Source organism: Macaca fascicularis, chromosome X, assembly GCF_037993035.2.
Source record: "Macaca fascicularis isolate 582-1 chromosome X, T2T-MFA8v1.1".
Classification (NCBI taxonomy): domain Eukaryota; kingdom Metazoa; phylum Chordata; class Mammalia; order Primates; family Cercopithecidae; genus Macaca; species Macaca fascicularis.
In genome coordinates this window covers 36,348,247-36,373,844 of record NC_088395.1, presented here as the reverse complement: position 1 = coordinate 36,373,844, position 25,598 = coordinate 36,348,247, and the positions used below count along the sequence as shown (strand labels likewise).

The 25,598-nt window shown below is 36.0% G+C and overlaps 1 protein-coding gene across 1 annotated transcript in view; it reads right to left on the bottom strand.

Moving 5' to 3' along the window:
• The window catches only part of CFAP47 (cilia and flagella associated protein 47), a 429,680-nt gene that overhangs the window by 192,146 nt on the left and 211,936 nt on the right, over nt 1-25,598 (bottom strand). Inside the window, exons 40-42 of the mRNA XM_015443631.3 lie at nt 15,436-15,513; nt 6,225-6,295; nt 4,717-4,862 (exon numbers count right to left, since the gene is read on the bottom strand). Coding sequence (XP_015299117.3) covers nt 4,717-4,862; nt 6,225-6,295; nt 15,436-15,513 — 295 coding nt within the window. The remainder of the gene's footprint in view (nt 1-4,716; nt 4,863-6,224; nt 6,296-15,435; nt 15,514-25,598) is intronic.

Genomic DNA, 25,598 nt, shown 5'->3' with positions numbered 1-25,598 from the left:
GGAGGCACCTATACTTCAAATTCATGCAAAGTTTCTGTGTGAGGTAGGCCAGCACTATGCAAGTTTGCCTTCTCCCCTGGTGATATAGTCTGGCTGTGTGTCCCCACCCAAATATCATCTTGAATTGCATTTCCCAAAGTTGGAGGCGGGGTCTGGTAGGAGGTGATTAGATCATGGGGTTGGTTTCTAATGGCTTAGAACCATTCATCTAGTGCTGTCTCATGATAGAGTTCTCACAAGATCTGGTTGTTTCAAAGTGTGTAGCACCGCCCCCTTCACTCTGTTTCTTTTTCTCTCTCCTGCTGGCCATGTGAAGACATGCTTGTTTCTCCTTCTCCTTCTGTCATGATTGTAAGTTTCCTGTGGCCTCCCCAGAAGCAGAAGAATATGCAGCCCACAGAACCATGAGCCAATTAAATCTCCATTCTTTATACATGACCCAGTCTCAGGTAGTTCTTTATAGTAGTGTGAGAATGAACTAATACAGAAAATTGGTACCAGAATTGGGGTATTGCCATAAAGATACCTGAAAATGTGGAAGGGACTTTGCAACTGGGTAAGAGGCAGAGGTTGGAGCCATTTGGAGGGTTCAGAAGGAGACAGGAAGATGAGGGAAAGTTTGGAACTTCACAGAGACTTGTTGAATGGTTGGGACGAAGTGCTGACCAGTGCAAGAATGGACTAATACAACTGGAATGTAAGTCCCTTGAGTGCAAAGATCATGGACTTTGCATATGTTCACTCTCTCTCTCTGCGTAGAAAATTGGCCGTATACTGTTGCTGAATTAAACTATGTTGGGAAGAGTGAGCAGAATAATAAAATGAAATTATTGAAATCCAGCTCGAAGAATACAAACTTTTAAAAATGTGATGTAGTCATTCTGTATATTCTACAACTTCCTTGTAGAATGAGTGTCCATAGAAATAGTATTGATTTTGGAAAATAGAAATTACTGTTTCCTCAACTGTGCCATGCCATGCGAGGTGATATTCCCTAGAGCTAAAATGTTGGTACCTCAGGCATGTGGACTCTCTACAGTCTATCTGATAGTACTGTTGATAAGCAAAATAAATAACTGACAATTAGGTACAAAATTCTAATTTTCAGATTTTCTCTTCATGTTTATCTTGAAAAAATCTGCACTGCTTATTGTAGGATGAGGGTTTTCTGGTTAATAGGAGGAAGGAGGGTGGCTGAAGAGCAAAAAGGCCTTGCAGTATGAAGGGAGCTAAGAATCTTTGTAACTTTGTGAGTATATGCCACATTGACAGAGACTTCAAGGTCGACATAACCTGTCCCCATACTGGCAGCAGGCTTTATGAGGTTAATAAATGCTTCAAAGTAATTATAGGCCAAATGGGATTTCATCTTGCCTATGTTTCTCCAGGAACTCAGGGGCGTCACCTGTAGGGAGGACTGTAGTTATCCTCATTCCCTCGAAAAAGAAAAACAGTTGTGACAAATTGAATAAAAAAATCAAAGGACAAATGAAATAGGACTTGCCATTATAAATCATAAAAAATAAAAAAGAAAGCGTCCTCAATACTCAATTCCTCAAGTTATAAATATATCTTTAATAAAACTCAAGTTAGTCTGTTTAAATATAAAATCACATAAAGATTTTAGCATTATATAATTTAATGTTTTTACCTTCATTCAATAAACAAGCAAAATTAGTACTGTTAAATTCTGTATTAATGTTACAAACATTCATCATAGTTGAAAAAAATTGCACATCCTTGGAAAATATTTAAATATATGCATATTAGAGACTGCCAACTTAATCTCTGCATCACCAGACACAGGAAGACACAAAAGACTAAGAGAGAATGAAATGACTGATAGTGGAAAGAATCAGACGAGTGGCCCCATTGATTTACGCAAATATATGGCAGATGGCCAAAGTGACATTTAATATACTGAACAACTGGTGCTTAATAGCCTTAGGCTAAATTATTATAGACCATAAATCGACAAGAAAGTCTTGCAGGGTCTTCTTCCTGGGAGTGGGTGTGCTTTCCCTGTTAACCTCCAAGTTGACTTGGCAAGGCTGAAACTCACTTTGGTATATGGCACCCTGGTGTGGGGCTGACTGATTCACATAAGTTATTCTGGGATGCTGACTTCCCTTCTGGCTTCTTCAATTCAGCAACGCCTGGACTTTGGTCTCAATTTGTTCTAACCAAGGTTTGTAGACAGAGAACAAAAAAGGCCAGAAGATAAATCTACCAGGTGGAAGGAAGGCTCTGGGTCAAGTCAATAAAAAACACTGAAGGTTTGTTGGGAGGGGGCTGGCTATACCACAGCAAATGGTTGCAACTGAAACCCACTGTTAACTCAACCCCCAAATCAGGCATCCTGTTTGATACCCTTGCCTCCCTTACACAGGTCAGCTCAGCAATGCCAAATGGCTTACTGCATAAAAACCCAGAATCACAGAGAGTGGGTGTTCACATGCTAGACACCACAGTGAAGACAGAACCCCAAGGTTTTATCAGTGCATCATGGTGTGTTTTGCAATGTCTGTGTGCTTTGTAAAGGGGTCTGTCAACTCCTCCTCGTAAAAGGTACAATTCATCAGGGACTGGGCCCCGATTCTGCTTGAAATTCTTCTACCTAATTTGCTCCATTCCACGTTGGAGCAAAAACTTTTTGGCTCTCTAGCATTTGATAGCATGAATTTTCAGGGCTTTCATAGGTTTCTCCCTTAGTTAAGAATCTCTATGAACATTAATGTAAGATCTATAAAACTATTCTGTTTTCAAATAGTTGTTCCTTAAATCTTTTCAACTTTATATGAAAATTCAAACAGAACAGCCAAAATGAAAGAAATAGTCTTTGCTTGATAACAGTGTTAGTAGCAATGTTTCAATTTTATACATGGAAAATTATCAAGTAGACATCTAATTTCAGTTTTTGATAGGTGTTTTTTTGTTTGTTTGTTTGTTTTTTGTTTTTTTGAGACAGTGTCTCACTCTGTTGCCCAGGCTACAGTGCAGTGGCATGATCTCGGCTCACTGCAGCCTCCACCTTCCAGGTTCAAGCAATTCTCCTGCCTCAGCCTCCTGAGTAACTGGGACTACAGGCACATGCCACCATGCCCAGCTGATTTTTGCATTTATAATAGAGAAGGGGTTTCATCGTGTGGCCAGGGTGGTCTCAAACTCCTGTCCTCAGGCAATCTGCCTGTCATGGCTTCCCAAAGTGCTGGAATTATGGATTTGAGCCACTGCACCCAACCAACAGGTGGTTCTTAATGGTAAAGCAGTTATGGACCATTTAATAAGAATAGTAGCTAACTAGGTAAGCTTGCATGTTTGATTAACTATTATATTTTTTAATATAATTAGCAATGTGTAAAACAATAGATGTTCTTCATGTAAGAAACATTAATTCAATGCAATACTTCGCATTGAGGGTATTGTTTCTCAATTGACAGCAGTATAATTTCAAGATTGCTGTTTTATTTTAATGTTTTCTCTGACAAGGACAAAACATACGTAAGCAAGATTTAGTTTTTAGTAAATGGAGATAACATGTTAATTACATTTTGATTAATTATATTAAATTTGTGTAAGCTAATATTAATATTCCAATAGACTAAGTCAAAGAATAAAATCAACCTTGTTACTATGCTATTGACAATTAGCTCTAGTATTTTGTTGGGTTATATTATAAATTAATATACAAAAGTGATTGTGAAGTATTTGATCAAACTACTGGTCACAATATAGTTACTACATTTTACAAATTTTATATATGCAGGAATTTACTTAAATCCTGAACTCTTAAAATAATTTAAAAAAACAAGTTTCAGCATTACTATAAAAAGGCATTTTTTCCTTCTAAGTGGTAATTTTAAGTGTAAAATTAAACTATATTTTACATTTCTAATAGGCTATATTATTTTCCACATGTAAACAATGCCATAGACACCAGGTAAGTACAATACCTCTTTCCAATTACCATTTTTCACTGCATACATATTCAATTTAGTGTGTACATAACTGATTATAAATTTGTGACTACATCCTGGGGGTTATAAATTTCTTCCTAGGGTCAACACATGGCAGTGTCTCTCTGGAAGCAGGTAATGCTATAAACCTTCCCTCAGTGGTGGCTCTAACTCTCTCTCTTTCTCTCTCACATCTGTCTCTCTCCCCCTCTCTAACTCTCTCTGTCTCTCTCCCTTGCTAGTTTTGAAAGTGTAGGTGGCATGGGTCCCAGAGCCATAAGGAAATGAATTTTGCCAACAACTTGAGGGAGTTTGGAAACAGATCCTTCCTCAGTTGAACCTCTGAAAAGAATCCAGCTCTGGGCAATCCCTTGAATGGAGACTTGATAGACCCTCCTCAGAATATCTATCTAGATCATATCTGGACCTGTGACATACAGTAACTGTGAGATAATAAGCATGTCTTGTTTTAAGCCACCTAGTGTGTGATAATTTGTTACAAAGCTATGGATAACTAATACAAATAGAGCCACAAAAAGGTCACTCTACTCCCATGGGACTGCTCTATGCAGCTATTATAAAATTTACCCACAGCTAGTGTAACCGGATATTCTTGAGGACAAGCTCTTTGCTTAGTAACGTGAGAGCTGAAATCATCCACATTTCAAGAGTCCCCAATTGCCTTCAAGTCATCTGCTGTTAGTTACTCCATTAAAGTGGCAGCTCGTGATAAACACAAAGATAACAATTCTGTTCTCACCTTTTTGTTGCTCAAGATGATGACACAGTAGCGCACGTGCATGTTGAAGGGAAGAAAGCGGAGCTCTAGGCTTGAAGTTCCTTTCACTCCCAGGTAAACAGTATTCATGGAGCAGAAGAACTCTCTGATAAAAGTGGACTTAATTGCTAGCAAAACATAAACAGAGCTTGTTGACATATATTTTTATAAGTGCTGTTCTTTAGTGATTAAAGTTTTGGTATCAAAAAATGTTCAAAACATTAGCATGTAAGATTAGAAGATGATATTTGTTAATGAAAATACAGTAACCCTAGATCAACCTTGTTATTAAACAATGCTTAATTATGACCCTCTATAAAGATTCCTTAATACATAATTTCATTACAAAGAATTTCGCTACTGTGTAAAATTAGCCAGGATATACGAAACAAAGTGGTCATCCAGGAATCTTCAAATTTTTGTGGACTATGCAATGTTTCACAGGGTACAATGGATAATTTAAACTGGAAACAAAGGATGTATTATCTATACCTTTATCTATCTATCATATAAGTATGGCACACTAACCTATTGTGCCATGGAGCTCCGTGTATCTATCTAGCAGTTTTAAAACATGTCCACACATTATTTGATATTGCCTTAAATATGATGATGTAGTGGGCCAGGCTTAGTGACCTGATCCTTACAAATCGTATGCTAGAATGCAGCAAAAGTGAAGCAGTGTGATTTTTGACACCAGATCAAATAAAGTAACTCAATTCTGCCAATTCTTTCTTTTTTGGCTCACCCCACTTTAGAACTTAAGGAGATCCAGTGAAGAAGCCTGGGCCACATGGAGAAGCCATGAGTAAGTGTTCAGGCCAAGAGCCCCAGCAGATGTCCCAAACAAAAGGCAGCATTAACAGCCAGACATGTGAGTGAAGAAGACTTTGAAAGGACTCAAGCCCCAGCCTCCATTTGACCATGAACTAGAGTCATGCAGCTAAGCCCAGTCACCCCAGATGTATGAGAGATAACCATTATTATTAATGTTTATTGTTTTATGCCAGTATATTTGGGGTGGTTTGTTCTACAGCTCTAGATAACCAGAACGTTCCTATGTCCATTTGTTCTACTGATCATTATACGCATCTTTTATAGACCTATAGTTATTTCATAAAGTAATTTTATGAAAGAAAATGCTCCCCTTACAACTCTAAACTTGGTGATACCTGTCACCAAAGTAAGTTTAAACAATTCAGAATAAGCCAAAAAAGAGACAGAAAGGCCATATAGCTAAACACATTCTTTGTACATTGGAGGGAAGTAGACCAGCAGTGAAAGGAGAGATTTGTGCAGAGTTGTCCAAAGGGTCATCAAGGGAAAAGACTCAGGACCTATGCTTCAGCCTCAAATCAGCCAGCAATCCCCAGGGCTTACCACTCTGTCTGTCCTTGTAGCCATCCCTGTTGAATATTTCATTTCATATTATGCTTGGCACATAAAAATCAGACATGAAAACAAATAAAAACTTTTATTTAGGTACTCACAGGTATGTAAGAGATTTGGGGAATCACAACAGCCCTGATCAGTGTCACTCCCACTGCTACTGATGTCATCACTGACACAAGAAAATAGGAAAACAACATCAACAACAAAAACAAAACTCAAAAACAATTCTTCATATTAGTTAAATAATATAGAGCCTTGAAAGTTATGGTTAAGTACAAATGATATGAAAAGACCATAGATATATTTCAAATATTATTTGATGTTCACATTGTTTTAGAAATTAAAAAACATAAAAATACAAAAAGAAAACTAATAAACATCAATATTTCCATCACTCTTTTCAAAAAATTGATAAAATAATTATCTTTCACTTTAAAATACAGTACTGTAGAAAAGTGCAAATTTGATAATAATAAAAACCCTAAATCCAAAGACTCAAAACGTGAATTATCTCAATTTAGGATTAAATAGGTACTTTTTCCAAAAGTAGTTCTAGAAATTGCTTTCTTGAGAAAATTTTCTTCTTTAAGTTTATTATTTTCACAGTTGCTTGTTTCTTATAAAGGTATAAGAAGACCTGGGAATTTGATTAATCTCCGACTGCATTTCTAAAAACAAAGTAGTAGATCACAGCCTGAAGCAACTGTCTCCCTTGAAAGATTCCAGGTCTTCCAGAACCCATCAATTTCACGCATATCATTCTTCTTGTAGTATTCTTGGTTATTTTACTCAATAAGCTGTCAATTACTATTTGGGTTTAGAGATACTGGTTACCTGACTTTTTTTCTGAGAACACAAAACCCCATATTTGCTCACTTTGACATCTGCTTTTCCCTGAATTTGATGCTGTAAAATATTTTGACTCTTTACAACTAAAGTTATTCTAAAGTTATCCATTCCTTTTCACCATTTGATTTTGATGAGTAACACTGTACTGTCTTTTCTTTACGCCACATTTGTAATGAAGTTCGTTACCACTTCTTAACAGTTATTCTGTGGCTTAATTCTACTCACAGGTATTCTGCTTAGCACTGTAAATTATATCTTTTTTATAAAAAAGGTAATACCTTTTTAAAATAAGAACATTTATTATTTTACATAATTTGAGCATTTGATAAACATTTTAATGTTGCTATAGACACAATAAATGGATATTTTAGCATTTATAAGGGAGACCATATAGAATAGAAAGAATAACAAAGACTGCTTATTATTTCTCTGTATTTGGCTCCATTGCCATTTCTTTGATATTAGAGCTCTGGGTAGAAAGCCTGACTAAAATATATAGATAATTTCCAAACCTCATTTTGTTCAATACTTGTAATCTCTAGTCCAGTCATTTTTATTACAGTGAGTAGAAAAGCAGACCAATTTGGGCTTCATATCTTTTTCCTTGTCTTTACCTATTTTCTTGGAAACAAATAAGGATAGTGCCTTTTGAAGAAATCAGAGTTGCCTCATCCCCAAAAAGAGACTCTCAAACCCAGAACATCTGAGTGACTGTTTAAGCTAAAGATAGACAGAACACATTGCAGACCTAGATATTTGTATTGACTTGCTTATGAATCCAATAGTTATCATGATTACAAAAGACATCAGAAAATAATTTGATGAAATAATTTGACTTCGAAAAATTCTATTTTACCTGATGAATGTCTGAGTCTAGAAAGCCAGTGATAAATCTAACATTTCTACAAAACTTTGGTGTCCCAAAGACAGAATGGAAAAGAACTTATTTACCTTTTTGTTAATCTTTGCACCTCAGTCCACACTACCACTTTCTAAATGCTCACAAACTATTGTTGAAGTAAAAGAAGGGTAAGTCCTTAATCATAGGGAAAAATAGAATCAAAAGAGGCTAAAATTATAAAAAATAAAAATACTGTAGATCAACCAGTGAAATATTTCCTGCTAACCCAGTAGTGGTCCAGAGTCAGGGACTGGAAACTACTTTTGAGGTGTGAAGGAGTAATATTTCTTTTTCCTCTGCAGTAGTGGTATGCATCTCTTTTCAAGCTAAAATGATAAAAATGGCATTGGATTGATTCGCTTAAGGGTATGACTAAATCGGCCCAAAAAGTGATTTCTTATTCAAACCTCTACCAAAAGGGTTAGGAAGATGTTTATCATAAGCCTTCATGAAGTTAATTCAGGGCAGGCATTCAAGGCTGTATCTCAACCAAATAGCAAAATGTCTGGTTCAAGTCTAGTTTTGATGCATCATGCCCCCTGAATGCCACATGCATCATGAAAACTAGAGAGCATTAAGTTTTAGATTCATTTTATCTTGACATATATATAGGTGTTTCTCAAGAAAAGGCCCAGTGGATACCTAGAGGCTAGTAAAAATGAAATATTCGCTGTTTTTTGTACCACCTTGACCCCTGAGCAGTTGAGAAGTGTCTAAAGTAAGGAGTCCTAAGATAGAAGGACAGAGTTGATCTACAAATTTGAATGGGGAAAAAATTTCAGCTTGACTTCCACTAACTTAACAACAATTTAAATCAAACCATAGTAGTATTAAGCATATCTATGATTTGCTCACCAAATAATCACAGATATGTTTATATCACATCTCAGTTCACATCTTACGATATTATTTATGTTCATCACTGCTTTTAAAGTATAGTAGGCATTAACTTCACCATTATGTCTGTTAATAAAGTATATATTTTATTAGATTACGCTCTTAAAATACTTTTGATCATCTATTGTAATATTCATTTCCTTTGTGCCATGGACTGCATGGTGCCCCTCACCCCTAAATTTATATATTTAAATCCTAACCACCAATGTGACTGTATTTGGAAATGAGAAATATAAGGGGGTAATTAAGCTTTACTGAGATCACAAGGGTAGGGCCTTGATCCAATAGAATTAGTGTTCTTATAAGTAGAGATACATGAGAGCTCTCTCTCTTTACCCATTCTCACATGTAGAAGAGGTCATGTGAGCACATAATAAGATGGCAGCCATCTACAAGCCACCAGAAGAGGACACAGAATAAAATCTATCTTGCAGCACCTTGATAATGGACTTCCCAGCCTCCAAAACAATGAGAAATAAATTTGTGTTGTTTAAACCATCCAGTTCTTAGTATTTTGGTATGGCAGCCCATGCAGACTAAGATAGTCTTAATCCTTACATCTTATTTTATGTGTTTAGAAAACACTATTCTTCAAAGTGCAATTGTTTTCATGAGAACCAAAGAGCCTGATAACATTTTTAAAAGTTAAGAAATCCTAATCTAGAATAGGATCATGAAAGATAACTACCATATTTGGCCTTCAATTCACTCTGCTTTCTTTAGAGACTAGCTACTATAGACTGAGTGGGCTTCCCCTGCCCTGACCCCCTCAATTCATTTGTTGAAATCTAATCCCCAGTTTCATGGTATTAAGAGGTGGGGTCTTTGAGAGGTGAAGACCTCCCAAAGATCAGAAAAGTGGAGTCTTCATGGATGAGATAAGTGCCCTTATAAAAAAGAATCCAGAAAGCTCCCTCACCCCTTCTGCCATGTGAGGATGCAGCAAGAAGACTGTCATCTATGAACCAGGAAAGTGGCCCTTACCAGACACCGAATCTGCCAGTACCTTTATCTTGGACTCTCCAGCCTCCAGAGCTGTGCAAAATAAATATTTGCTGTTTAAGCCCCTCAATCTATAGTATTTTGCTATAGTACCCTAACAGACTAAGACACTTGCCTAATTCTAATTGTTCCTAATTATTCAGTATAGTAAAAAGAAATATTTTAAAATCATGAGTCTCCAGAATCCAGCTTTTTTTTTTTTTTTTTTTTTTGAGATGGAGTTTTGCTCTTGTTGCCCAGGCTGGAGTACAATGGTACAACCGTGGCTCACTGCAACCTCTGCCTCCCAGGTTCAAGCGATTCTCCTGCCTCAGCCTCCTAAGTAGCTGGGATTACAGGCATGAGCCACCACGCTTGGCAAATTTTGTATTTTTAGTAGAGAGAGGGTTTCACCATGTTGGTCAGGCTGTTCTCGAACTCTCAACCTCAGGTAATCTGCCCACCCACGCCTCTCAAAGTGCTGGGATTACAGGTGTGAGCCACTGGATCCAGTCTTTTGTTTTGTTTTGTTTTAAACAAGGATCAAGATCCAGAAAATTATCTCTATCAGGGCCTTCTTTCATTTTTGGTTGCAATTCTGAGCCAAGCTCTTCTGAAACATAGAGATTAATGATGAAGCCCCTAAGCTCATGGAGCATATAGTCTACAATAAAACATAGGTTTGTGAGAACTACTTTCAAAGCAGAATGATAAACACTTTATTACCTTTTCAACATTAATTCCTATGCTCCTATATTGACCCTGCAGTTTATACGTCTTTTATTTCCCCTTGCATGCGCCTACCCATTGCTTCTGGAATTCCCTTCACCCATGTTCCTATGCTCATAGGAAAGTTCTCCTCCTTCTCTAGATTCTGGCCATGAAGATCTTATTCATATTTCAGATCACGATTTGTTTATAAGAGAAAACACCAAATACTTCTTTTAAAATGTCTTCTCTTCCATGAAATTCTCCATAATAGCTAGATAGCAATATTCCTAAGCTATCAGATCATAGAATATTTTTTTCATCTAATAATAACAAATACTTTCTTCCCTGTAAAACTTCCTCCACTGGCAGGGATTTTTGTTTTCTGCTTGGTGACTGGTTCATCGAGGGCCAGACATGTGACTTATTTATCTTTATGCTTTTCCAGTGCCTGAGTTGTCACTTAATAAGAATTTGTTGAATGATTAAATAACTCAATATTGCTGGCAAAAAAAACACAGCCGGTCTTATAACCATTAGAAATAATTGACAAAGTACTCATTTCTGAGCCCAGCTGTTCCATTCATTAATTTCAAGGTTTGGCTAAAATTAGTTGCCTACACTGATACTTTCCTGAAAATTCCTTTGGGTTTCATTAGAATAAGAACTTACTAAATGCTCTCATTATGCTCATGGATCATGTCCCCACAAAGTAAAATGTGTGGTGAATATAAAGTTTTATCATTCATGTGGTTCCAAATGGGTTATTTTATAATATATGTATCTGGTTGCTTACAAAGAGCAGCTCATGGAGGCTTTTTAAATAGAAGAGTCTATCATTATTTTAAAGCCAGTTTAACAATGCTTACTATTTCATACTTTACTACTCACTTAAGAAGAGAAAATGTATTATTTGGAGAGATATTAGTTGATGTGAACCTGAGGAGGAGTATCGGTTAGTAATATAGGCTAGGTCATGCTGCAATAACATACAACCTCATGTATCAACGGATTAGCACAATAGTTTATTTCTTGCTAATGCTACATGTCTATCAAGGTGGAGGGTACACTCAGGGATCCTTGGTGAAGGAGGCTCCTTTCTTCTTTATTTTTTTGAAATAGGGTCTCACTCTGTCACCTAGGCTGGAGTGCAGTGGCACAATCTCATCTCACTGCAACCTCTGCCACTCAGGCATAAATGATTCTCATGCCTCAGCCTACCAAGTAGCTGGGATGACAGGCACCCACCACTATGTCCAGCTAATTTTTGTATTTTTAGTAGAGACGGGGTTTCACCATGTTGCCCAGGCTGGTCTTGAACTCCTGAGCTCAAGTGATCCGTCCACCTCGGCCTCCCAAAGTGCTGGGATTATAGGCATGAGCCACCATGCCCGACCAGGAGGCTTCTTTCTATATGTGTTTCAATAATAGTTATGGTAAGAGAAGGGAACATGAAAAGTTTCTCACAGGTTCTTAAAGCTACCATTTGGAAATAACATATAGCACTTCTCCTCACATATCATTGGCCAAATAGGCTATATGTCGACACATAAATTCCACATTGGTGGAGAAGTGCAATATTACCATGTGCCTAAGTAGAGGAAAACAGGAACATTTGAGAAAACCTCTTTTAAAAATCCAGTTCATTTATGGAGTTTTTAAAAAACATTTTCTTGCTTTACTTGCTACCATGCTGATTAAACATAGATATTTGACTAGGATTTTATTGAGACCATATATCATAGAGGCACTACTATGGACTTTCATTCTGGTCATGATTTAAAATACATGTTATTAAATTTCAGTTTGTATATGGAAATCTCTTCAAGACAAACAATAAAAAGCTTTTAAAAGTAATGTGTAACATTACTAAGTATTATTTTATTAAGACATATTTAAAGATAGAAATGCCTCATTATGCCAAAGAAGTCAGATTGATGAAATATTAGATTATTTTGTGCTACTTGGGGATAAAAATCTTTGTGTCCCTTCATGGTGGAGACTTGGTTAACTGCCCCAATAATCATTTTCCTTTTTTCCTCACTGACAAAAACCTAATTTTATTTAGATGTGTATGGAGAAAGCAGGTTTCCCAGTCTTTCTTCCAGCCAGGTTTGGTCATTTAATTAAAATCTGGCCAATGGGCTACAAACAGAAGTGCTGTGTGGTATTTCTGGCAAACCTCCCTAATAGAAAAAGGGCACACTTTTATCCTTGTGCATCTTCCTTTCCATTGCCTAAGAAGTGGATTTGATTGTCGGAGCTCTTGGTAGTTTAGTTGATCCCTCAGAAACTGAATACGGACTTTCGTGCTACATGATCTAGAGTCTGAAGGTGTTACACAGGATGCAGGCAGAATTCCAGATGAAGGAGCCATAGTAACTTCTTCTCTTTAGAATTGTCAGAAAAACAACCTTTTGTGGGAATTTAAGACTACTTTATCTCAATTCAACATACGGATTTGGGCCTCAGTCATCATCTCATGCCAGTCCCTAAATGATAAACCAAGAGCCTGCACTAATTGACAAGCCCTCTTCCTTGAGAAACTTTGTGGCTTTTGCCTTTATAAGAATTGCCCTTGCCTTTGATTTAGGAGACAGTCTTCACAGGGCTACACGTGAGTAAATCTCCAGTATTTTAAATGTATGACTCTGAGTTATCCTTGGAGAGTTAATCTGCATGAGCCTGACTGCTCTATTTGGGATCAATGTTCTCTCTGACCCAATACTCAATGTCTCAGCATCTTTAAGTTTTTCTTGGCTGTTGTTGTTTTGTTTTGTTTTTCATCACAGAAAGGCTTGAGAGAAGAACTAAGGAAGTGTAGCATTACAAATAAAATGTATGACACTAATGAGAAAGAATGATCAATAATGCTTGGGACCATGACAGACACACTTCTTAAGCTATATTTCATGCTGAATTGGTAATTATTTGGGATGAGTACTTCCAAGGTTTCCTTTCCTAGAAAAATTAAATTATAAATGCTTTTATAATTGTTTGTTCTATTTTCTTTTTGATTTGGGGAGCATACCACAGAGATGAAAACCTTACTTGTAGCTTTAGATTCCATGGCTTCAATAATCCCAGAACTCTGGATCTAATCAAACTCATTCCAGTGTATTATATAAAGAAAAATGTGATAAATTTCAGATACAGAAATCATATTTTGTATTCCAAGTCCTGAAAGTATACTCAATTTTTCTCTTCATTACACTGATTCAATTTTGCGTTATTTATATTCACAGATAACTACAGTATCACTTCAAGATCTGACTCTAATTTACCATATGATACTATAAATTTTACACAATTAATGTGAAGACGTTATTTCAAGTCCATCCAGGCAAAATCTACAATCACAAAGCAGCCACTTAATCAAGAAGAATCAAGGGGCTGAAAATATAAAAATCTAGAGAGAACTGTTTACAGAAGTGTTTTTAGCAATACTTCAGTAAAACTTGAATTTCATATCTACAAAGAAATTAACATAAAATACCTACAATCCTCTTATTCTTTTGGTATCTTTAACACTACCTTATAGTTCAATACATCAATTCATATGTTAGTGTTCACTAAAGCAAAATATGAAAGAAAGACTTCAAAAGCCCTATGTAAGCATTACATTGGCATTTAATAAAACAAATTCAGTGAGACAAAAATGGTCTCTTCTTTAATAACTTTTCTCACAGAATAACCATTAAAGGAATCAAACATCTCATAATAGATGCAGCCCATATAATCTCCCAAAAGTGTTAAGTTAAATACAATTCACTTTTGAAAAAAAAAAAAAAAAGACCTGCACTCATTTTAATCTTAGCAAGATCTGCACAAGCACTTTAATGGTTTCTGATGACACTGGGAATTCCTGTCATTTAAATTGTCAAATTCTTGCCTCTTGATACATTTTTGGATCTAAAAGGATGATATTGATGCTGTCAAGCACTATACAAAGACAAACGAGGGTGTTAAATAAACTAAAAACATAGTAGTAATGATCAACATAGGCATGCATTTCATTAATAGACATCTACATTATTTTCTCTCTACCTAACTCTCTTTAATGTGATAACATTGTTCTTGATTGTACTTAACTTTATATAGTGATTCTATAGTGTAAAACAGAAGAACAACATAAAACAATCAATTTTTTTAAAATTCTGTTTCTTTATTCAGCAAATGTCTTTATAAACTAAATATAGCCCTCATAAAGTAGGTAGAATAAGTTTAAACACTGTCAATCCTCGTTATCCATGAATTCCGTATTTGCAAATCCACCTACTTCCTAAAACGTATTTGTAACCCCAAAATCAATACTTGTAGTGCTTTCATGGTGTTAAAGGACATGCACAGAGTGGTGAAAAGTTCTTGTCACTGGTTGCACCAATTCGCAGCTGAGGTCAAACAAGGTGACAAGGGGCCTTCTTATTTCAATCCTTATACAAGTATAGAGATGAGAAGAGGTAGAGACAACAGTGGGCAGTGCAGAGTAATGCAAGACACTCAGGCCTAGTGGACAGGGTTTGAATACCTTCTCTGATGCCTTTTATTGGGGCAGTGTCAGGAAAGTCATCTGACACTTCTGAACTTTGTTTTCATTTTGTAAAAAAAAGAAAATAGAATCTTCCATGATGGGTTATTTTTAGAATTTACTATTATAATCTGTATGATTATATGTGTTTCTTCTTGGAATAATGGTTCAGTATTCACAAATATAATGTGTAGCAATTTCATAGAACATAACTACCACAAATCATGAAAATCTAGCATATTTAACCAAGTTCATATTTATTCAATTTTTATGCACATGAATCTAGTAACATATAAATATGTATTTGGATATGAGTGTGAATTAGGTAAATAAAACATTTTGAATAAATGAAAACTATTGTGTAATTATATAACTAGTTTCCTTGACCACTTATTTCTCAAAACTTTTTCTCAGATACTTATGAGTACAAAATATAGACACTTACTCATGTTTTGGGTATTGCCTGGATTCAGTTAACTTTGATGGCGAAGAGACAAATGTTGAGGATTCCACCAAAATAACACTGTAATAAATGAAGAAATAATTATTTTTAATTGATTGCAACAAAATTCAGATATGTGATAAATTTTTCCCATAATTCATAAAATATCCTTAGAATCAGAATAAACTACAGTTTAAAAAATCCATGTGCTTTCATTCTGCAACTCAGAAGATATATGTTAGAAAGAAGGGAAAGATCGGGAATGGAAATATGTGAAACATAGTATCTTTTTATATGGAATGGCAGCACTGAATTCTCATGGCAAGGACATTTAGAAGATAAGTGATTAGTCAATTATATTCCAGAAACAAAGAGGAAATATCACACTGGTCTTACACATCACCAGAGCTGTACATGTTTCATAACTTTTTTTTTTTTTTTTTTGAGACGGAGTCTCGCTCTGTCGCCCAGGCGGGAGTGCAGTGGCCGGATCTCCGCTCACTGCAAGCTCCGCCACCTCCCGGGTTCACGCCATTCTCCTGCCTCAGCCTCCCTAGAAGCTGGGACTACAGGCGCCCACCACCACGTCTGGCTAACTTTTTTGTATTTTTAGTAGAGACGGTTTTTCATCGTGTTCGCCAGGATGGTCTCCATCTCCTGAACTCGTGATCCGCCCGCCTCGGCCTCCCAAAGTGCTGGGATTACAGGCGTGAGCCACCGCGCCCGGCCACGTTTCATAATTTCTAAACCTATTCCGATAAAAGCAAAATGTTTCAGGAATGGACATGAGATGTGGGTAGCTAGTCAATCAGTACATTAATAATTATGCCATCTTCTGAAATCACACAGCAACGGAAAGTCTTCCTATACGACAATGCTCATATATTCAAGAAACAGTTATAGCGACATTTGTTTCTTACTTGTAGGACATGAGGTTCTGGAAACACAAACATTTTTGCCCCAGGCTGCTCACATCATAGGGTAAGAATAGTATACAAATGATGCCCTAGCAGTAAATTAAAGATGTCATGGAAATTCATGTCGTGAATGGCTAATTCTACGTTCAGAAGTGAACAGATTGTGTCAAATATTGTTAAGAACAAAATATCTAAACTTGATTTATCAAAAGAAACCCCTTTTATTATATAACAGTTATTGATATCCCCAAATCCTAGCTTTTTGAGAAAAACTAGGCTAGCAATAAATTAATCAAAAGTTTTAGTCTTGATAATACACACACACACACACAAACACACACACGTCTGCACCTGTATATAAACTAAAATGCAACACTTTCCTATATCCTAAAACTCATTATTTTTCTTATTCCATTTTTTCTTCAGTCAAATTTTTATTTTTTATTTTATTATTTTTAAAATGTTCAACTTTTATTTTATATTCAGAGTTCATGTGTAGGGTTGGCATATTGCATGATGCTGAGGTTTGGCATATAATTGATTTCATTATCCAGATAGTGAGCGTAGTATCCAATAGGTATTATTGCAGTCCTTGCCTCCTCCATCTCTCTGTCCTCTAGTAGTTGCCAGTGTCTATCGTTCCCCTCTTTATGTCCATGTGTACCCAATGTTTGGCTCCCACTTATAAATGAGGACATGAGGTAATTGGTTTTCAGTTTCTGCATCAATTCTCTTAGGATGATGGCCTCCAGTTGCTTTCATGTTGCTGCAAAGAACATGATCTCCTTCATTTTTATGGCTGCAAAGTATTCCATGGTGCATATGTACCACGTTTTCTTTATCCAATCCACCATTGATGGGCACCTAGGTTGATTCCATGTCTTTTCTACTGTGAATAGTGCTGCAATGAACATATGAGTACATGTGTATTTCTGGTAGAATGATTTGTTTATCTTTGGGTATATATCCACTATTGGGATTGCTGGATCAAATGGTAATTCTATTTTAAGTTCTTTGAGAAATCTCCAAACTGCTTTCCACAGTGGTTGAACTAATGCCAACATCAGATTCTGTCCTATTGTTTTAAATTGATATTTCTGATGCTTTCATATAAGAATTATAAAGAATTGTGTGAATATTAAATACTAAAAATGCTTAAACAGACGAAATTAAATATAGTAAAATGTAAATTGTGAACTTTGTGAAACATCTGTCAGACTACCAGATTCACCTATATTATTACTAAGATACAATTAGGCAAATACATAAAGAAGAATTCCTCTCCAGAGAGTAATTTAAATTTAAAGTCAGCTACTAAATTCTAAATTCTCATCTAAATTTCATAAAATTATGAGGCAGAAGAATATTCCAACATTTATTTATATTTCTATAAATCCAAGGTAACTAATTGGAGAAATTTATTTTGGTAATAACCTGTTCTGGCTAAAAAGTAGTCACAAGGATCATCGAATTTGACACACAAATAAAATGACTAGCCCAACATAATAAATATCATTTTTTTTTTTTTTTTTTTTTTTTTTTGAGATGGGGTCTCGCTCTGTCACCCAGGCTGGAGTGCAGTGGCCGGATCTCAGCTCACTGCAAGCTCCGCCTCCCGGGTTCACGCCATTCTCCTGCCTCAGCCTTCCGAGTAGCTGGGACTACAGGCGCCCGCCACCTCGCCCGGCTAGTTTTTTGTATTTTTTAGTAGAGACGGGGTTTCACCGGGTTAGCCAGGATGGTCTCGATCTCCTGACCTTGTGATCCACCCGTCTCGGCCTCCCAAAGTGCTGGGATTACAGGCTTGAGCCACCGCGCCCGGCCAATAAATATCATATTTTTATACATTGTGCATATACCATTTTGAGTTAAAATAGCAATCTACATGTGTCTGAATCATCACTGCTTAAATACAAAGAACATGTTTTCTTAAAATATATATAAATATTAACTGCAAAAACGCAATATGAACTACCTGTTAAATGAAAAAAGAATAATCCTAGTTGATAACTGCAGTTTCTAAATCAGCAGCTCTCACACTTCAATCTGCATAATAATTACTTAAATTTTGTTCAAAATGCAGATTTCCAAAGTTCTACCTGTATGAATTCTAAGCAGGTCTGGAATGGGCTCCAGAAATCTTTATTTAAAACAAGTTCTTAAGATGCTTTTAATATAGTTTGCCCATTTATTATTATTATTATTATCATTATTATTTTGAGACGGAGTCTCACTCTGTCACCCAGGCTGGAGCGTAATGGCACGATCTTGGCTCACTGCAACCTCAGCCTCCCGAGTTCAAGCAATTCTTCCACCTCAGCCTCCCAAGTAACTGGGATTACAGGCGCATTCCCCATGCCCAGCTAATTTTTTTGAATTTTTGTAGAGACTGGGTTTCACCACGTTGGCCAGGCTGGTCTTGAACTCTTGACCTCGTGATCCATCTGCCTCGGCCTCCCAAAGTGCTGGGATTACAGGCATGAGCCACCATGCCTGGCCTCACCCATTTATTAAACTTTGAAACCTGCTGACCTAGAACAACATGATTCTAATATTAATGTAAAAACAAATCTTCTGGAGATGTTATTAAATGCAAATTCTGACTCAATTGGATTGAAGTGGGCCTGAAATTTTGTCTTTCTAGCAAGCTCCCAGGTGATGTTGGTGCTACTGATCCAAGGATAACACTTTGAGAAGCAAGAGCCTAAGCTAAAACAAAATATTTTTCAAATTATAAAACTAGACAACCAATGAAAGAAAGGCAGAGAATTACAACATTAGAACCACCATACATTTATCCCTCTATGTAAGCAACAAAAAACACTGGTAAGAGTTGTGAAAATTAACTTTTTCAGAACACTGGTAAATACAGAGAGGCATGCAACAATCTCAGGAGTAGTGTTTATCCAAGATAAACTGCCAAACTTTGGTAAGAACAGTGGAGTTTGTTGCATTGTAACTTGTGTGTTGTAACTCCCATCCTCCTTTTGACAGCTCTGCAGCAGGCTTGCACCCAAGGAAGTTGTAAAAATCTGTAGCTTACAACATGAAGGAGGGAAAGACTGACATTGGACTTCTTCAAAAAAGTCTTATTCCTGAGCATTGTTATTATCTAACCTGTCTTGCTGCTTCCTGGAAAATTTCAAGCCTTAATTTGTAAAGTATTTGTTTTTATTTGACCTGACTTAAGGGAGAACACCTATCACACCAGGATGTTTGCTGAAATAAATCCACAGCAATTATGTGTGAGATTGCTACAGAAGCTGGGTCAAACAAAAGCCTGATGAAACATGAGAAGAACATATGGGGGAAAATATGTCCATGTATTGGATTAAACTAACTTGCCTGATCCCCAAAATATGTCAAAGATGCTGCATATGGGGTACAATGATGTGTCACCGAATAGACAATACCAATTAAAGAGATAGAAATGATACAAAAGAACCAATTAGAAATTCTAGAATTGAAAAATAACATCCCTGAAACTAAAAATTACTAGAGGGGCTCAACAGCAGGTTTGGTATGGCAAAAGAAAAAAAAAAGCAGTGCATTTAAAATATGTCAATTGATATTATTTATTTTGAGGAACAGGAAGAAAAAATAATAAAGAAAAATTAACAGAGATCCAGATGCCTGTGGGACACCAACATAAGTCTAATGGGAATTTCCAAAAGACAAGAGAGAGAGAGAAAGAGGAAAAAAACATTTTAAAAATAAAGAATGAATACTTCTAAAATTTGATGAAAAGCACTAATTTACACATCTAAGAAGCACAAAGAACACTTTGTAGGATAAACTCAAGGCAATCCACATATAGATAATAATAATTAAACAGTTGAAAGGCTAAGATATAGACAATCTTGTAAGTAGCAATACAAAATTGACTCAGTGCCTACAGTGGCTCCTTAATATGATTAACAGCTGACTTTCCATCTGAAATGCTGGAAGATAGAAAACAATAGGATTATGTATTCAGTACACTGCAAGAAATAGAGTTGATGAAGTACAATGTATAAAGAAAAAACTCTCCTTCAAAAAAATAAAAAAAAAACAAAAGAAGAAAACAAAAAAACTGTCCTTCAAAAATGAAGGAGAAAAGATATTCCAAAGTAAACAAAACCTAAAACAATTCATTAGTAGCAGAACTGTGGCACAAGAAATATTTCAGCTGAGATAAAAGGACACAAGAAATTAATCAAAACTACATGAGGTAATAAAAGGCATGAAGAAAGGTTACTACAATGGTAAATATATATTTAAAAACAAGCTATAAATTTTCATTTTCTTTGCAACTCTTTATATTTGCCTTTCTCATTTAAAATAAACTAGAGTAGGACAATAAATATAAAACTGCTTTATGGGCTTATAATGCATTAAGATGATATTGGTATAATAACACTAGGGAAAGGCTAGGAAAAAGAGATACATTGCAGATACAAAGTTTCTGAATTATATTGAAATTCAGTTGGTACTAATCTGAGTTAGATTGTTTTATATGATGCTGATTGTAATCCTCAGGGTAACTATTAAGAAAACAATTAGAAAATCATAAACTGAAAGAAACTAAAAGGAAATAAAATGGTATGCAAAATAACTGTTAAAAAACTCAGGCAGTAACAGATAAACAGATGAACAAAGACATTAGTGATATATAAAGGAAATATAAAAGTGACAGACATAAATTCTACTAGATTACAGATTGAGTTAAATGTAACAGACTAAACACTTCAATCAAACAGGAAAGATTGACAAGATGGATAAAAGAAAAGAGACAAACATTGGGTTCAAAAACACAAACCAATTGGGATTAAAAAGATTTAAAAAGGAATACCATGAAAATAGTAATAAAAAAGGAGCTGGAGTGGCTATCTTAATAACAGATAAAATAATATTTAAGACAAACATTAAGTCTGACACCACGAGAGATCCTTGGACTCTCACCCCAAGAAAATGAGTAAAAACAAAACAAACAAACAAAGAAACCCAAAAAAACACTTTGAAATTCTCTGGAGATGGTTCTAAGGGCATACAACAAATTAAGAAAAATCTTTAAACAAAATCAACTAAAATATAATAAGAAAACCAGTAGTCTGTAGAATTTGAACCAAGAACTCTATCTCCTTCTTCCTTTCAAGCTCAACAAAAAAGAAACTTTGTTTCAGACTGTTTTTGCCAAGAACATAGGGCTCTTCCTTCCCCTGGCTCCCATTTGGAGGCCTATGTTTCTGGGAGGCATGGGACATCAACATTTTCACCTCAGTACATGTTGCTGAGGCTAGGTTCTCGGTAAGTGCAGTTGAGAGACAGTGAGAAGCTCCTTTCTTCTACCCAGCACCCACTCATGGACTGAAGCTCTCACGTGAGTGTGGCACTGCTGAAAATACTGAAACCCCAATGGCCCTTGCCCAGTTTGTAAGGTGGTAGTTCCATACTGAGAGAAGCAAGTCAAAAAATCCTGAGGCTATTTTGCCCCCTTGCCCACCTAGCACTCAGCTCCAAAAATGGAGGGTTTGCTGAAGAAGAAGTGCACCATTGTCCCCACCTCCAGCTCTAGAGTCATGGATCAGATATTTTCCCTGAGGAGAGAAGCAGGCTTTAAAATGAATAGCTCCTAATCGCTTCTCAAAGTACTGATTTCATTTTCAATAATGTGTGGAGAAATTCAAGTGAAAGTGTGCTCTCAGAAACACTGCCAGTTGTGGTGAAATACAATTGGATGGAGACTGGTAGATCAACAAAGATACAAGCTAAACTATAGGCTTGTTAGTTTGCTGGAGAGAACTGGAGAAGGAGACTGCTAGAAGTCCTCCTGGAGTCAGAAAAAATCTCAAACAATGATTTATAGAACAGTTTTCTCAAAGAGGTCTGAAGTTGACTGAATTAGCTTGAAGAGTAATTTATCCAACCCTGTTACGGGAAGTCACAGACCCTGAATGGAGGGACTGGCTGAAGCCATGGCAGAAGAACATAAATTGTGAAGATTTCATGGACATTTATCAGTTCTCCAAATTAATACTTTTATAATTTCTTATGCCTGTCTTTACTGTAATCTCTGAACATAAATTGTGAAGATTTCATGGACATTTATCACTTCCCCAATCAATACTCTTGTGATTTCCTATGCCTGTCTTTAATCTCTTAATTCCATCATCTTTGTAAGCTGCAGATGTATGTTGCCTCAGGACCCTGTGATGATTGCGTTAACTGCACAAATTGTTTAAACAATATGAAATGTGGGCACCTTGAAAAAAGAACAGGATAACAGCAATATTCAGGGAACAACAGAGATAACCATTAGGTCTGGCTGCCTGAGAGCTGAGCAGAACAGAGCCATATTTCTCTTCTTTCAAAAGCAAATAGGAGAAACATCGCTGAATTCTTTTTCTCAGCAAGGAACAGCCCTGAGAAAGAGAATGCGTTCCTAGGGGTAGGTCTCTGAAATGGCTGCTCTGGGAATGTCTGTTTTATGGTTGTAGATAAGGGATGAAATAAGCCCCGGTCTCCTGTAGTGCTCCCATGCTTATTAGGACGAGGAAATTCCCACCTAATACATTTTGGTCAGACCAGTTGTCTACTCTCAAACCCTGTCTCCTGATAAGATGTTATCAATGAAAATGCACGTCCAAAACTTCATTAGCATTTTTAGTTTCACCCCGGTCCTATGATCTCACCCTGCCTCCATTTGTCTTGTGATATTTTATTACCTTGTGAAGCATGTGATCTCTGTGACCCATACCCTATTCGTACACTCCGTCCCCTTTTGAAAATCACTAATAAAAACTTGCTGGTTTTGCGGCTTGGGGGGCATCACAGAACCTGTCGACATGTGATGTCTCCCCTGGACACTCAGCTTTAAAATTTCTCCATTTTGTACTCTTTCCCTTTATTTCTCAGACTGGCTGACACTTAGGGAAAACAGAAAAGGACCCATGTTGAAACATTGGGGGCAGTTTCCCCCAATACATCCCCACCCCATGTAGGGAATTTAACAGAAGGGTGTGGTCAGGAAAACACACAGGGAGCCCTGCCAAAACCACTGTAATCCCAGGGTAATTGTGGGCATACCAAAGACTGTGGCCTTTGACAAGCAACATCAGAGCCTTAACACCATGTGTGTGTGGGTTTGAGCAGGGGGAGATAGACATTACCAAAATAACCCAGACAGTCAGTAAAAAAATTAGAAGTGCAAATAACATTAGCAAACCTGGGGCAGACAGAACCCGTATCTAGAATTGGCATAATATATTGTCTACAATGTCTACCCTATTTCATAAACATTATGAAACACATGAAAAAAAAAAAAAAAAGAAGAAGAAAAGTAACAGAGAGTAGAAACTGCCTGTTAGAGTAACCCAGGTATCAGATTGAACAGAAATCAAATTTAAAATAGCCATTATAAATATCTTCAAAGAACTAAAGGAAAGTATAATTAAAGAAGTAAAGGAAAGCATGATGACAATGTGGCATCGAATAGAGAATATCAACAAAGAAACTGAAATTATAAAAAAAAAGAAACAAATGGAGATTTTGGAGATGGAAGCTACAGTAAGAGAAAGAAATATTCACTCAAGGGCTTAATAGTAGATTTGAACTGGGGGAAGAAAGAACTAACAAACTTGAAGATTCTTTTCTGAAGAACAGAGAAAAAAATGAAAAAAAAAAGTAAATAGAATCTGACATATGTATGGTAGGCACACCATTAAGTACAACATGTGGGCAATGAAATTATATGCAAAAAAAAGGAGAGAGGAAAAATAGGAGAAAAAACGTTCAAAAAATGAAGTGGGTGAGATGAAAGCTGGATCGGGTCACAGAAATTATTCTATATGGTAGCACCAATCCATGCAAACAAATGAAGAGAAATGGAAATACTAAATAGGAAGGTTAAAATATAAAAATTATAGATATATACTTGCTCTTTGTTATGGGCTGAATTTTGTCCCCTCAAACTTCATATTTTGAAGACCTAACCCTGGTATCTCTAAATGTGACTGTATTTGGAGAAAGAGCCTTTAAATAGATAATTAAGACCCTCACGGTACGTCCTAATCCAATCTGAATTATGTCCTTGTAAGAAGAAGGAAATTTGAAAACACAAAGATACATCAGGGATATACATTCACAGAAAAAAGACCACATGAGAAGACAACTATTTGTAAGCCAAGAAGAAAAGTTTCAGAAGAAAGTAAAAATGACGGCATTTTAATCTTGGACTTCTAACTGCCAGAACTTTGAGAACATAAATTTCTGTAGTTTATTCCATCTGATCTGTGGTGTTTTGTTATGGAAACCCTAGCAAACCAATATACTTTCTCCCAGCTTTCTCAAAGTCATACAAATTATATAAAATAATAATTATAGCAATATATTGTTGGGTGTGTAATACTGATGTAATATGTATGACACTAACACCAGGAAAAGAAGGGAAAGGGAATAGAGCTATATAAGAGTAACACTTTGTGAATCTAACTGGAATTAAGCTAGTATATATCTGAAGCTGATTATGATAAGTAAAAATGTCTATGGTAAACTCTAGTGCAATCATTAAGGAAACAAATTCAAAAATATATTGAAAAAGCCATTAGAAATTAAAATCCTGCATTGAAAAATATACACTATTATTAAAAAAGGAAGTCATGGACTAATAGAGAAACAAACAAAAAGACATACAATATAGCAAACTAAATGGAAATTGGCAAAAGTAAAACCAACTGTGTCAATAATAACAAATTTGCGAATTGATTAAATAATGCAATCAAAAGCAGTGATTAATTTAATATATACATATACATACAATAGAATATTATTCTGACTGAAAAAAAGAGGAAGTCTTGCATCTGTAACAATGTGGATGAAACTGGAGGACATTATGCTAAGGGAAATAAGTCAGTCATAGAATTACAAATATGCATAATTTCATTGATACAAAGTGTTTATACTAGTCAAACTCATAGAAGCGAAGAAGGCCATCATGACTGACAGTAGTTGTGGGTTTAGGGAAATGGAGAGTTGTTCAATGGGTATAAAGTTTCAACTGTAATATTAGATGAATAAGTTCCAGACATCGACTATAAAATATCGTGCCAATAGTTAACAATATCATACACTTCAAAATATAAGAAGGGTAGATATCATGCTCAGTGCTTTTACCAAAAAGCAAACAAACCAAGCAGAAAACAAAGGGACACAAGAGAACTCTGGGAGGAAATTTCTGTTCCTTTGATTATGGTAATGGTATCATGGGTGTTT